This window comes from Oryctolagus cuniculus, chromosome 1 (assembly GCF_051225735.1).
Source record: "Oryctolagus cuniculus isolate XC-2025 breed Fujian yellow rabbit chromosome 1, ASM5122573v1, whole genome shotgun sequence".
In the NCBI taxonomy this organism is placed as follows: domain Eukaryota; kingdom Metazoa; phylum Chordata; class Mammalia; order Lagomorpha; family Leporidae; genus Oryctolagus; species Oryctolagus cuniculus.
In genome coordinates, this window is record NC_142867.1 from 200032479 (window position 1) to 200046805 (window position 14327).

Genomic DNA, 14327 nt, shown 5'->3' on the forward strand with positions numbered 1-14327 from the left:
GGCAGCAGAGCCCCAGCAGCCCCGTTAGTCTCCCTCCTGTCTGGTCACCCCAGAGCAGCCCAGTTGCAAGGAGATACCAAGCCTTTAGGGAAGGCACACACACAGCTTCTGGGCCCACGCTCCACCCAGTCCCCAGCCACCCACCCTCACCTGTTGATGGAACTGACGCTGGGCACGGTGTCATTGTCACACACTCGCTCCGCCAGCAGCCGGTCCCTGATCTCCCAGGCGAACATGGTGGGGTTTTGGCGTTTATACTCAGCGATCTTCTCCACCACTTTGGGCGTGGCAACCTTTGGTTTGGATCCTCCGATTACCCCAGGCTTAATGCTTCCTGTCTCGTAATACCTAGGACCCAAGGACAAAGAGACTTAGCCACGAGGAGCCAGCGAAATGCACAAACATTTGAGATGCGGCTGGCACTGTGAATACAAAATACACACCAGACTGTAAAGGTTCAGGACAAAAAAATGTAAAACACCTCATTAATAATTATATATGTGGACACGATCATTTTCAGAGATTGTCAACTGCAAACAAAGCTCACACATTAGACTTCCTCTGGACAGCGTTAGCAGGACACGACACACTCACAGAATTCTCTCCCATCCGTAAGCCATTCTAGAAAGCTCTCAAGTCAGTTCTCTCATTCGATCCTCGAGAGTTCCGGAGCACATTCCCCGGGTCTTGCCAAAGCTCCCGGGGAAAATACACGCTATGAAAAAACGATGCATGGGTTTCAAAATTTCCTTGCTCCGAAATACATTTCTCTTTCCACTTCCATTTTTCCATGGACTTTTTGAAGTGCCCTTGGAAAGTGCGTTGAGTGAATGAACAAATAAGTGAATCGATACCCATCTACAAGCATAAAACAGGGATTCTCGGGGATGAACTGGCTTCCCCCGGGGGCACACAGGACCAAGCGACCAAGCCAGGACTGTCGCCCAGCCCTCTGAACTAACATTTCCTCCGAAAGGCGGCCCTGCCTCGGGACTCACCAGGCTTTCCATTCCCTGGCAGAATTGCCAGCATCCTGTGAAACTATCCCCCAAAAACACAACCTGGTTTTTGTTTTTTGTTTTTTTTTTTTTTTCTGTAGAAAAAAACAATAACCCTGGTGTGGAATTAAAAAGAGTGCTGGATTCCGGAATTAACTGGAAATGTGTGTTGTACGTCAAAACCCAAGCAATCAGCAAAACCAACCACAAGTCGCGGCAGCTCCTCCAGAGACCTCCCTGGAGGTAAATGGCTGTTTCTAAGGACATTTCCATGCTATCAGCTTTTCCTCGTTAACGCAAATAGGATGTCAGGGTTTTACAGTGAAACCGAGACCAGGGAGAGTGTGCCATGAAAGATCTTTTCAGGGGGAAAAAATGACTTGATTCCTTTCTGAATCTGAGCCGTCACTCGATGTCTCTCTCAATATGTACACAGGAATTCTTGCCTTTCTCTTCCAAAGGAGATTATCTCGCAGTTGGATGTTTTTGTCACCAATAAGACATCTCAGAAATGACTAGTAATTTTCAGCCCCGACGAGAGTTTATAATAAGTGAGGGAAGGAGGTGCTCTTGGAACGGGAGGGCAATGTCACCCAGGAACAATGACTGGGCACGTTTATAGAGTTGCCTGGGTAGGTCTGCCTAGGGCCCAGTTAGCGAATGTTCGAGAAGAGATGGAATAATTTGGGAGCAGTGATGTGGAAGTGAAAATTCTATTTTTCATCGAGAAGGAGGAATCATTCGCAAATGTTGACTCCAAGGCAAACTTCAACCTCTCTGCTCTCTCTCTCTGCGGGGAGGAAGGTTGCTTTCATCAATTTTTCTGTAATTGCTGATAAATGACCTCTTACGAACAAGTTTCCCAACATAGCCAAGAAAATACTTTCTTTGCCACAGCTCGAGAAAAGTGCCAGAATGAGGGCAGCCAGCAGCCTGTGCGGCCCTGCATCGTCCTGCCCACCTCCCCACTGAAAGACGAGTTTTATGAGAACACAGCTCGTCACTCTGGCACAGCGCTGCCTCAGGTGCGCTCGGCCCTCACACCAATCCTGTGAGGAAGCCAGGGCTTTGCTTCTAGAAGGGAAAACAGATGATCGGAAGGCTGAGCAACTCGGCCACCTTCCCGCTGGAAGGCAGAGCCAGCCCCGACTTTGAATCCTGACCCGACCCGGCGCGCTTCTCACCAAAGCAAACTGTCGTTTTGCTTTTAAAAACAGAAAGAATGATGATGAGCCTTTGCCACTCTAGAGAGGTTTCCTCTTCCCCATTTTCTCAGGCTTCTGCCATGCATTCTCTCACTTGCTCCATAGTCACTGAGCGCCTGGTGCGGCGGCTGTGGTCCCGGGGAGGTGCTCACAGACACACAGACAACCCTGGGCTGGACACTCAGAACACACCCGTCGGCAACTCCCAGAAGGCAGAGGATAAAGGCCAGGCTCGTCCATGGCAATGGGTGGCGCCGCTCAGGGCTCAGGGCCCAGGGCCCATCCCACCTGAACAGTGCCAACCGTGGCAGGCTGTGGTCTGGACGCGAGAGATCTCTGTCTTCCTTTTGACTGACACGTGGACCTGGCACTTAGAAGGCAACCTTGACCTTCCCAAACCCCTAACTTGCATGTGTGTCAGCGAGGGTTCAGACTTAACAGCCATCCTTTCACGCTGGCGAAACAGCCGAGCGGTGCTTTGGCTTACAGACAAAAGACGCCCGGCAGCCGCCACCACACGGCGTCCTCCGGTGCAGACAGCGTGGGTTTGGGAGTGAAGAGGAGCAGGTGCGAGGCAGTGGCTGGGACACTGACCCTCCACGGGGCCCTGCTCAACTCCCTCGGCCTCTCCAGGCCTGGGTCATCCCGTTTGCAGACTGCAGCAAGGACGTCTGTCCTGCTCGCCTCGCAGGGCCAGCGTGGGGACAGAAACACAGACTGGTTCGGACAGAGCTTTGCAAAACACACATCAAAGAGCAGGCCTCGAGGGTGAACAGCCTGAATGCTGATTAATACTGTGTGACCCAGCACCCAGTTGCTAAGGACCAAATCCTCCCAAGAGGTTCCTGTGAACAGAGACGACAGCCAGGCCCTGGGTGCACGTCCCTCTGCCTCCCACACCACCGGGCTGTGCCGCCTGAGCCTCTTGGGGCCAGGAGCTCTGCAGCCTGACTGCCCGTCTTCTGGAGTCGGTGATGGGGGCTCTGCCCACCCAGGGACTTTGCATGCCTGGCCATACAGCCTCTGAAAACCACAGCCACCACATACCACATGCACTCACAATCTGTCACCTTGCATGTGCCCACTGCCGAATCCCCGTGTAACCAAAAAAAAAAAAAAAAAAAATTTCTGCGGATAAACAGTCCTCCAGTTCAGAAATTCCCGGCCGCACTGTTTTAGGGCTGAACTTGTTTCTTAAAAGGCAGTTCTAATTAGAGTGACATTTTGTCCACTGTGGTTCTTAGTTATGAAAATAATGAGCTATGAAATTCCAATTTATTGTTGACAACTTAAACGGCCAGGCACCGGAGCGGCGCGTAACTTCCGCGTGCCACTCTACCTAGTGACAAATCTATTCTGGGCCGCGCGAGGCTGCCGGCTGGGCTGGGGAGGATCCTTGGCCCCCTGAGTCTCCGAGGGAGATATGGCGGGCTCCAGGGCCCCGTGACACCGGGACCCAGCACATGGACATCCCCTCTGAGACAGGCTCAGGACCCTGCCCTGAGAAGGTTTCAAATAGCAAGCAAAATGTCGGCTCCTTAAAAACAAAGGGAGGGCCTTCTTCCTCCTTCCCTCTCCCTCGGTACAATGAAGAGGCTGCGCGCAGAGCTGTCTGGGATGCATGCGGCTCTGGAGTCCAATCCTGAAACAGGCCAAACTGTTTCTTCCTCTCTCTCTCTCTCTCTATCTCTCCTCTCTTGTCTGCGTTTCTCTTTCAATTTCCATTTCTCTTGCCTTTTAAAAATCAGTCTCTGTTCTCATTAGTTTCTTACTCTCTGTCTTCTACCTTTCCTCTATTCTCACTCTCACCGCCCCCCACCAGCCAAAAGCCACCCCCTAACAAGAGCCCCCACACCGAACCCCTGGGTCCTCGCTGAGCGCTACACAGGAGTGGGGCCTCTGTGACTGGAGCGACCTGCGCCGGGCAAGACGGCGAGGAGTAAACACAGAGCTCCAGGTCCCCGAGGAGCTGGCCTGTCCCCTGGCCCTGCCACTTCTTCCGCTGGCCTCAGGCAAGGTTCCCCAAGGCTGTCAGAAACTGCTGCTCCCTTCCTCGGAGAGAACCCAAGGAAAACTGCAAGCAGAAAGTCGCGATGTCACTGACACACTTCGAGATGTTTATTTTCTATTCAGGCGTCTGTTCTCAAGCCACAATGCAAGCTCCTGGACAAGGGTTCTTTTCTGACCCAGGGAACGACATAGCAGGGAGTGCCAAAGAGCCAAGCCCCGGGATGTTCCCGTCCGCCAACACAGAGCCTCTAACGACAAACCTGCGGCCTCATTTCCGGGGTGCAGAGAGACAGAGCCTTTTAAGATCCATCGCAGCCTGCGCAGTGAGCGGCTGCAGGAACCTGGGTGGTGGCTTTGCCCTCCTAGGTTTACTTCTCTTCTTACAAGGAGCTTCCCCGGACCACAGGGAGGCCACCGAGAAGACACACAGGGGCGATCTCGGGCCACACAGCCTGCAGCCACTCACAGGGTCAGGTGGCAGCTTTCAATGAGTTGGGGTATGGTTTTTCTCCTCTCTAACTGAATGCATCCTTAGGACGCTCATCCCCATGAACACAACAAAGCATGGAAAAGGGAAAACATTGTCGCCCAACGCAAGGTGGACAACGCCCCAAGGCTGGAAGTGACAGCGGAGTTTGAAAAGTCAAACGTGCAAGCACCAAACTCTTACAACCAATAGATCTCCCACCCAGCCCTACCCAGGGTCCTAAGATGTATGGGGGAAAAGTCCCAAGAGCTTCTTTACTCTTGGGTTCTTTAGAATAATTCAGGAAACACGACGTCGTCCTCCCCGGCTCACTCGCCCTGTCTCACTTGCGCATCAGACAGGGCTTTCCCGGGCTCCTCTGAATCGGATGGCCTCAGAGGGCCTGTGGGACTGCTGTGCGCATCCACAGAGCAGAAGGCGGCCACAACTCTCACTGTGACACCGGCACACTGGGCAGCCGCTGGGTCACGTTTCAGGTCTTTATTTGAAAGATGAAGGGAAGCCTGGAGCTCCTGTCTTTACCTGCCAAGAATCTTGCTGACACAACCATGGCTGACCCGAAGCTGCCTGGAGATGTCGCAGGGCCTGACACCTTGATGAGCAAGTTCCACTATCCTTTGGCGGACTACATCCGGGAGTGGCCGTCCATTCACAAAAACCCCCCCAAGCTGATTCACTCCTCCATGTCCTGAAACAGATCAGAAACAAAAGACAGGGGAAGGGTGGTTAGAACCAGTCGCACCGTGAAAGCGCCGCGTGAGCACCCAGAGCCCGGCAGGCTGGGGGTCTGGCCTACAGTCCGTGCAGACCACACCAGGACCCCAGATTGCTTTGCTAAATAAATCTCAGCCCTGGCCATCTGCAGCCAGTCAGTTGAGCTATTGATAGCAAGCATCCTCGTGCTACGTTTCCTTTCATTCCCAGCATTTTCCTTGTAATTATTTTTTCATAATGCAGTGTGTGAAAACCCCAATCTGTACTAAAAGGGCACAACTTACTACATGGCGCTGAGGTTGAAGGGAGATCTTCGGGAGAACTTATGTTTTAAAATGCATTAAATTTAAAGAAAAAAAATGAAACTCTTTTCCTTTTAACAAATGTCTTTAAAAGTGTAAAGAACTAATCCACTAAACCTATATATCAGGGGGAAAAATTTTAATCAGCAGTCTAAGTTCAAGACTTTAAAAACAATCTTTTAACAGTGCCTGCAGAGCACTGAGACGAAACTCAACCACTGCCTTGATTAAAAAAAAAAAAAAGAAGAAGAAGAAGAAGAAGAACCTTTCCTAGGAAGGTGAGGCTGACGTATAGACTTGACCATGCACCCTCCCAGAGCACACAAAAGAAATGGGGTCGTGGCATCTTCTACACAGCACATTCTGCTCCGCAGACTCCGAATTTGCTATAAAGGAGTTCCCCTGGAATTTTTGTAGCATTTTGCATCAGCAAGCAGCTTTAAGTTGGTTCTGGGAGAAATAAAGAAGCCAGCGAAAGCTTCTGAGTCCCAGGTTTTTACAAGGGCTCTGCGATGGATCATAAGTAAAGGGGACTGGGAACGTGCCCCCTCCACCCACTCGCTCCCTTGTCTTACATCACAGTCCATCTGGAGGGAAACAGGGACTCAAGTCAATTGAAGAGCCAAACCAGCAAACACAGAGCGATCCAATGTAGCAACATCATTGACCTTGTAGCTGTTAATCAGCCACTAACTGATGTCGCTGAGGATTGGAGCCAAAAGCCAAGTCCAAGCATTTACTGATGCTGCTGGCAGCTCAGAGGCCAAGGAGGGGCAAACCTCCTCCCCAAGCTGGGCCTGGACTGGCACTAGGCTGGACAGGGGAGCACAGGCACGCCAGAGGTCACACACATGTCCATACTCCAAGTCTAAAACATAAATTAGCCACCTCCTCTCAACCATTTCCTCCTCCCCAGGACTCAGTTTCGTGAACGACTGAAATTTTAGGCCACCCGGTGGCCTAAAAACCGGCCAAGCAACCCACTGAAGTTTCCCTTGGATATTGCCCAAGCTGTCCAGGCTCAGGCTTATTTCAAGGAAAAAACACAATCGTGTAGAACCCTGCATCCTCATTTCCAGTTCTAAGCCAAATTTCGCTGTGATTTCCAAAATGAGCTTTAATTGTTATACAACACCCCAGCCATAAGAAAAAAGGAAAACCACCCTGGACAGGATGTGCAGAAAGGAACACAATTGCACAGTTTACCTACAACAGAAAGACGGCAGCCTCCCTGGTCAAGAACCTTAGGATGGCTTTGTCTGGGGCTGGAAGCAGCCGGTGAAAAGGAGCTGTACAATCTTTCCAATGCAGTGGGGATTTAAGTAAAACAAAGTGAATTCAAAATCGACGTGAGCTCCCCTTGGAGGACAGAGAGCAGGACAAGGATGCTAAAACACAGAGCACACTTGTGATACGACCTGGGAGTGCAGGCACAGAGGCCCATCTGCAGTAGCCTGTTCCCTACAGCACCAGCAATTCAGACTTTCAGCCCAAAACACAGCAGCAACCTTCAGAGGATCTAAATTCCAAGAGCACTCGTGCAGGACATGTGTGAGCTTTGCGGGCTGTTTTGTATCTCGAGGGGGAAAAAAATTCCCAGGAGTCTCCTAGAGCCTGGTAGGTCTACAGACGATAGCAGGTTCCCAGACCCTCTACCCGGGACCACAAAGGCTGAGTTCCCGCAGCTCCTCCACAGTTAGCCACATCCCAGGATGACTCGGGAGGCTCTTATCTCCTTCAACTTCCTAGAAAGACCCCCAAACCCTCTTGGCCCTGTCTGCCTCATCACAGTCCTACCCAAAAGAGATCTTCAAAGGCGATGGGTGGAAGGTTTATGGCTGTGGTCTGAGGAAGGCTACTCAGCCTGGGATTAGGGAAAAAAGAGAAAGAGAGAGAGAGACAGAAGCCTGAAGTCAGAGAGAGGGGAGGCAAGACAGGGAAAGAAAAGAAGATAAGAGAGGTGTGTGGGGAAAGGTGCACAGTCTGGGAACTCAATGAGATGGAAGGGAGAAAGCCTGGGAGGGGAGCAGCAGGGTAAGCGGGCAGGGGGAAGCAGAAGGAATGGAGAAGCCAGAATTGACCACGAAAAGACAGGTGAGTGCGGCCCACAGCTGCAGGCAGGGAGGAGAGAAAACAGGAGGCCCAGGCAGGGGGCATCTGGAGCACAGAAGAGCCCTGTTTTGTGGGGCCCCCACTTCAGCTCTGTATCTCCTTGGAGAACCCAAGTCCCTGCCTCTCCCACCTACTCTAGGGAAAGCCCTGGGCTCAGCTATACTTTTCTGGGGAAGTAGAATTTAGAGTCTGATGCAGAGACAGATACAGACCATGAAACAGACACAGGAAACACAGACCAGTCCCCACAGGGCAGACTGGGTGGGGTTTGAAGGGGGATGGGAAGAAAGGTTGGATCCCAGATGCCCCTGGGACCTCTGGCTCTGGTCTGGAAGGGGCGGGGCCCACAATGCCCCTCAGGCTGCCTGTCAGTAGCCCTCCCACACCCCAAAGGCCACGGCTGGGCACGAAGTCCTGGGGAGAAAGAGTCTGCGGGTACAGCGGACGCAGACCGCTCCAGAACCTGCAGGGCATTGAAATTCCTCCTACTTACTGGCACCAGAGAGAAAAAATGAAGGGCACACAGGCATGCAAACAGCAGAACAGGCAAAGGGCAGGGGTGAATTCTCCCTAATGGGTACTCCCCGCCCAATAGGCAGGTGCTGACACACACGGAGAGTCAGCCCAGGGGCATAGATGGGGTTGGACCAGAGAGAGAGAGGACTTGAATGTGTGTGCATTCACCCACCACCCAGGTCCTTTCTGGGATGGGTGACCCTCCTGCTTCCATTCCTTGAAGCTTCTGAAGTCTCATGTTTATGCCTCTGTCAGGGAGAACCAAAAACTAGCTCCACCTTTCCCCACGTGAACTTCCTATTCGATCTTTTGTTTCTCTGACCTCAGCAGCATATTCTGTAAAATGGGTATAACTGAAGGTTTAAGGTCCAGTGTTTTGTAGCCAGTGTCAGATAGGACACATTGGCTACAAAAGTACTTTAAAGCTGATGAAAATAACTAGGGGAAGGGAAACACAAGTGGGGATGAAGGAAGGAAATTGTATTGAATAATGTATCTAAAATTATGGAGTGGGGACACCTCCAATCTCGATCTCCGGAGCCCATTTCCTGACAGTGTTTGCCCCTCCCTACTGACCTTATCCTGCACTAAACTGGCAGGGGGTGGGAGGAGGGACCCGCAAAGAGGACAGGAAGAAATTGACCAGATCCAGGAAGGAAGGTGAATAGGTGGGACTTGGACTGAGCCCCTAGTACCCCAACAACCTCCAGAGTCCAACATGCCCCTCCCATCTTCCTCGGCACCAAGTTGGCTTCTCAAAGCTGGCCCACATTGTGCAAGCAAACAGCTTTGGGCATTAGAACCATGGATAATTCCAGAGAAGCCAAAGTCTGGAAGGTTGGCGGGCTGGGGCCCAGCCCCCACTGCACTGCCGAGAGATTGGAAATGGGAGGAGTGAGCACTTCCCAAGGAGGGGGCAGATTGAAAGCTAGGACAAGGAGGCACAGACATTAGCAGTTGGCTAACCTACACCTGCTAGGAGCTGCCTTCTCTGTGCTGACACACAGCCGGCAGACCACAGGGGCTCATGCCATCTCCCCAGGGAAGGGGGCACGACCTCTGGGCCACCGGGCTCTAGGCAGAAGGAAGCAGCGGGGGTCTGCGGGTCCCCACCAGCAAGGAGAGAAGCTCAGGGGCTGTCCCTCCCCAGCTTGTCCCCCAGTGTGTCCTTGGCTGAGCCACGGGCTTGACCACCTCTCGGAGTACTGCCCCCAACCCGCTGGTTGTCGAGCTCACTCTGTTATCAAAGCCTCCCAGAGCCCAAGCAGGAAAAGACTGCGGACCGCGCTGGGGTCACCACAGACTGGAAATCTTTGGGCACAGGCCCCAAACCAGGAGTAATCAAGTAATCGTTTGGGCTGAGACCAGAGCAAGCGCTTCTCTGTGCAAATGTCCCCACTGGTTTGGGGAATGAACAGCGACTCAGGAAATTGACACAAAGAGAAACTGACCTGCCTGCAGCCTGCCCCAGCCACCCAACCCAGCCTTCCCCTGTCTGCCAGCCACTCAGCCCTCCCCTCCGTGGCAGACACTGACACACTCGCCCTGAAAGCTCGCCTTCTCTCCAGCCGGGTCTCGGCTGCCTTTGTTAAACAGGGGACCTCCGTATGGAGAAGCTGGATCCCCAGCTGTCTGAGGGGAACGGGGCTTGGAGAGGGCTCCCAGTCCCGTAGCAACTCCCTGCCCCGCAGCGAGCAGAGACCGTCGCCGGGCAGTGGACTAGAGGCTGCCAAAGCCCCGCGCCTTCCTCTGCCTGCTCAGCAGCGAGCCGAAGGGAAACTCGATTCGTTCCACTTGGAATTTCCTTAGAATCTCCGAGTCTAATCCGGCGTTAACTCACCGTGAGAGGAGCGCTCATCTCACGCGAGGCTGTGCTACAGTGAACTGGCAAGATCCCCCGAGTCAGGCAGCCAGGCCGGCCTTGCCCGGCACGGAAATGACCCTTCCCGTCTCCTACACACGCAGTCTCAGAAGGAGGAGGGGGCGCCGGTATGGTGACTAATTGACTGCTTCTTTCTCTTTTCTTTCTTTCTTTCTTTCTTTTTTTTTTTTTAAGGGATAAGCCGGCCTGAGGCAGACGTCCTGCGGAGAAGGACCCAACGGGGTCTTTCAGGGTCTCTGTGTGAACTGGCTTAGCTCAGGGACTGTTCCTTCGTTGATTTTTCAAATTCCCCTCCTCAACACCCAGGGCACCTTCGCAGCCCTGGGCCTCTCGGCCTCTTCCTCCACACACAGAGGCACTGGTTAGAACACCACTTTCCCTCCAAGCGCCAGTCTCGATCAACCCGGTGGCTGGAAAAGGCGCCATCAGGGTTGGGATGTGGGACGCTGTCTGAGACTCAGGCTGACCTCTCCCTACAACTTCGCGCCCTCCAACTGGCCTTGCCGGGAGCCCTTTGCGAGTCCGAGCTGGGATTCTCCGGACGCGCTGAGATTTCGCGCCCCAAGTCCCCGGAAAGGCTGCGGCTAGTGACTACTGCTACGCGTTGCCGGAGGCGGGATTCCTGGACCAATGCTCAGGCCCCGGCGGCCAAGCGCGTTGTTCCACGTCCCCTGCCCGGGAACCCTGCACTTGGCAAAGTTGGCTGCGCGGCGACAGAGGTCCGGGGTCCGCCCGGCCTTAGCACCTGCCCCGCGGTCCTGCACCCCCAACCCGGTCCCGGCCGGAGAGTGAGAGAAGCGAGCTCGCCGCCTACTTACTATGCATGGATGCAAACGGGTCGTGCTTACAGTGTATTTCCATCGGGGCGCTCCAGACTGTAGGCCGGCCCACGCCGCCGCCTCCCGGCGCCAAGGGGCTGCCCAGGGCGGCGAAGGAGCCGCACCACCAGGCCGGGCACTGTGCGAGCTGGACTCCGAAAACACTGCCGGAGGTCGCCGAGAGCTGCGCGCCCAGGCGGGAACCCGCGCTAGCGCAGTCCGCCTGGGAGCTGGCGCCCAACTCTGCCTCGCCTCCCTCCCCGGCTGGCTCTCAGACGGCGGGGCCCGGCCCGGCCCGGGGTGGCTGCGGCCCAGGCGCGCGCGGCTTCGGGGGCATAGCGTAGGGGCCCACCTCCGGGAGGGCTAGGAGCCCCCGGCCCGGATCGCCGCGGCTCGGGGGAGGCCGCAGGAACGCACGGGCCTCGGCCGTTCCTGGGTGGCAGCGAGGCCGACGCGCTGCCAGGCTGGTCCCGCGGCCTCGCTGCCTCGAGGGTTCCTCCTCGACCCCTCGGTCTTCGCCAGATCGGTCCTCTCTCCGCTTTCTGAGTCTCTGGGCTCGGACTGGCCCCTCGCCCTCCGCGGCAGGCTCTCCGATGTCTCGGGCGAAGTTGCGAAGAACTTCCTCTCGGCCTCGTCGTGCCCGGCGGGTTTGAGGACGCTTCCGCTGCTGGCGTCCGGGCCGGGACGCCGGGGTCCCCGGAAGCTGGGTGCCCTCAAACCCTGGGACTCGCTGCCTTCAAAGTTCGCGCAGCCCCTGCAGCTCCCTCATCGCTGAGGCTAGGAACGGGCGCGACAGTGGCGGGCTCCTGCGCGCCTGGGGATCTGCCTCGCGCCCACCAACTCCACGAGACACGCTACCCTGTCTCAGGGGTCCGGCTAGACCGTCTTTGAGCTGCCTCTTCCGGGACGGCCGCCGCGCCTTCCCCAGGCGGGAAGCGAGGGACCGAGAGGAGAGCGGAGGGTCCCCGCCACCAAGGCCGCCAGGACTATAGGGCTGAGATCGAGCCGCTGCTTGCTTGCACTGGCCTCGCTGCCGCCGCCGCCGCCGGCGCTAGCCCTCCGCCTGCTCGGCGCGCACAGTGCGCCACCGCGCCGCCCCGGAGCCGCTTTCAGGACCCGCTGCGTGTGGACAGCGCCGCCCGGGGCTCAGCCTCCCTCCGGGCGGGGGCGGGGCGGGGGCTTACCTGCCAATCACGCTCCCCCAAGCCAATCAGAACGGCGGAAGCCCGGCCTGGCCCGAGACAGCGTTCCATTGGCTAAGCAACCCATGGGCTCCGCCTGATTAGCCGATACCTGAGCAATGGGAGAGAATAGGGGGCGGAGCCCCAGTGGCGGCGCCACGTTCATTGACAAACGCGCGCGGAGCGAAGGCCTAGTCGTGGATCGCGGATGGGGGAGGGGGATGGGACCTCGCAGTGCCCGCAAAGTCTAGCCGCCGGCCCTGCAGGGGCACGACCACCTGGCCGTGGCGCTGAGGTGCTGGGACGCCCTGAGGGACTGGGGGCAGCCAAGGTGGGGGTGAGGGTGGGAGAATGGTCTCCAGACGGAAAAAAAAAACACAGAAAAACTCATGTTAGGGAGAGCTCAGCAACGCAATAGAGATCAGGCCTTCAACTAGGTATGGGCAATCCCTGCCCTTTCTGACCTCCCACTTTCCTCATCTGTAAAATGGGCAGAGTTGGGTCAACTCGGCTTTGATGAAGGCCCCTTCCAGCAGAAGTACGTCTGGATTTTACCAAGAACTCACTAAAGAGCGCCGGGGCCTCCCCATCCTCCCCTCCCTCCCTCTACAGCAAGGTCCCCAGTGCTGCATGCACTCAGGGGAGACTCCTTAAAAACTGGTGCTGGGGGGGAGGGGGAAGGAGCTGAGGCTTTGAATCAGGTTGCCTAAGCTGCCACATGATTTGGGAGCTGGGGATGCACACATCTGAAGGCTTCTGTCAGCAGAAACAATTCCACATCCTGCACAAGTTCTCTTGGAAAACGAATGAGCCCAGTCGTGTCCAGTGCTAGAGTCCCTGAAACCCCTGAGTGGGTGGGTGCATTCCACCTATGAGGGTCTCACAAGCAGCCCGGGGCGGGGAGGGGAGGCTTCAATGCTGCAGCTTCCAGCTGTCAGGGAAACCTTCTCCCTCACAGGGAAGTTCCTGCCACTTCTGCGACAAAATGAATGGTTTCTAGCAGAACTTTCCCGAACTAGAAGGGGTCTAGCGAGTCTCAATTTCTCAGGGGGTAGAGGCTCTGGGACCACAAGCAAAGGAACCAGACCTTGAAAAGGAAACACGTGACAGCCATTCTTCACCCCAGAGGCTACAGTTCCGTGAGCCCTCTGCGTCCCGGGGGAGGATTCCTGGGCCCCAGCAGCTTGTAGGAGTGGTCTGGAGACTCACCATTTCTGTTTGTGAGGATCTTCCAGCATGAAGCATAAACCCGCCACAGTAAGGGCTCTCAGATGCCTGCTCCAGGCTTAGGCTTTAAGGGAGGCAGCGCACGCTAATTCTGGGAGGGGCCCAGCTCACCCTATTGCTTCATCGCTGTCCTCAGTTTCCCTCTCCCTAACACTGCTCCACTTCTCACACCTCTATCCTGGGTTAACCCCGGACCCACCTTCTGTCACTGTCCCAGGCCCAGCTGCCCCTGACCGGTAGACAAGTTTCCGGAGCTGACACTCGTCCCCACCCCCGCTTGGGCACAGCTGCAGAAAGCGGCCCCAGGCGGGCCTCTAGGGACACAGGAGGCTGCAGTGGGCGGGGCAGGGCGGGGGAGGGGTGGTTATCTTTCCTTTGTCCAGGACCCTGGATCTTCACCCTCTGCCCCCACCTTGGAACAGGAAGGTCACACCTGCACCAGGGACCAGGAACCAGGCTGGATTAGGGTTCCTGTGTTCACTTCACCAGGTGGCCCCAGTGGATCAGAAATGTCTAGAATTCCGAAACTGAGGTCCTAGTCCACGTGGGGGCTCTGCATTTCCCCTGGGAGTGCGGAGCTGGAGACTGAGGCTCGCTGAGGGACAAAGCTAGTGACACCCCCGCCCAGGCTCTCTCCTTGAGCTCAGGCTTGAGATTCTGGGGTCCAAAGCGCTAACCGGGCCCTGAAACTGTATTCTTTCCCCATTCTACAGATACATAGCCGGATACCCCGACCTATCCAAGGTCATACACACAGCCAGTCCAGGGGCTGGACACATCCCTTCCAGAAGCGCCACTGCAGAGCACTCTCGGGACCACAGGTGGGGGAGGAGGGTTGCTGTGAAATCAAGGAACCCGGCTGGAATAGGTCTGCG

At 55.6% G+C, this 14327-nt stretch overlaps 1 protein-coding gene across 7 annotated transcripts in view; it reads right to left on the bottom strand.

Moving 5' to 3' along the window:
* The window catches only part of PAX5 (paired box 5), a 193969-nt gene that overhangs the window by 175736 nt on the left and 3906 nt on the right, over positions 1 to 14327 (bottom strand). For 2 of the 7 annotated variants that reach the window (XM_051844072.3, XM_070054522.2), the window contains exons 1-3: positions 11045 to 11537; positions 5223 to 5388; positions 151 to 348 (exon numbers count right to left, since the gene is read on the bottom strand). In XM_051844072.3, the coding sequence (XP_051700032.1) occupies positions 151 to 348; positions 5223 to 5388; positions 11045 to 11087 (407 nt within the window). In that variant the 5' untranslated portion in view covers positions 11088 to 11537. Of the gene's footprint in view, positions 1 to 150; positions 349 to 5222; positions 5389 to 10184; positions 10982 to 11044; positions 11753 to 14327 lie in introns of those variants that run through there. The other 5 variants (XM_008265136.5, XM_070054521.2, XM_089318349.1 and 2 more) reach the window with 4 other exon arrangements.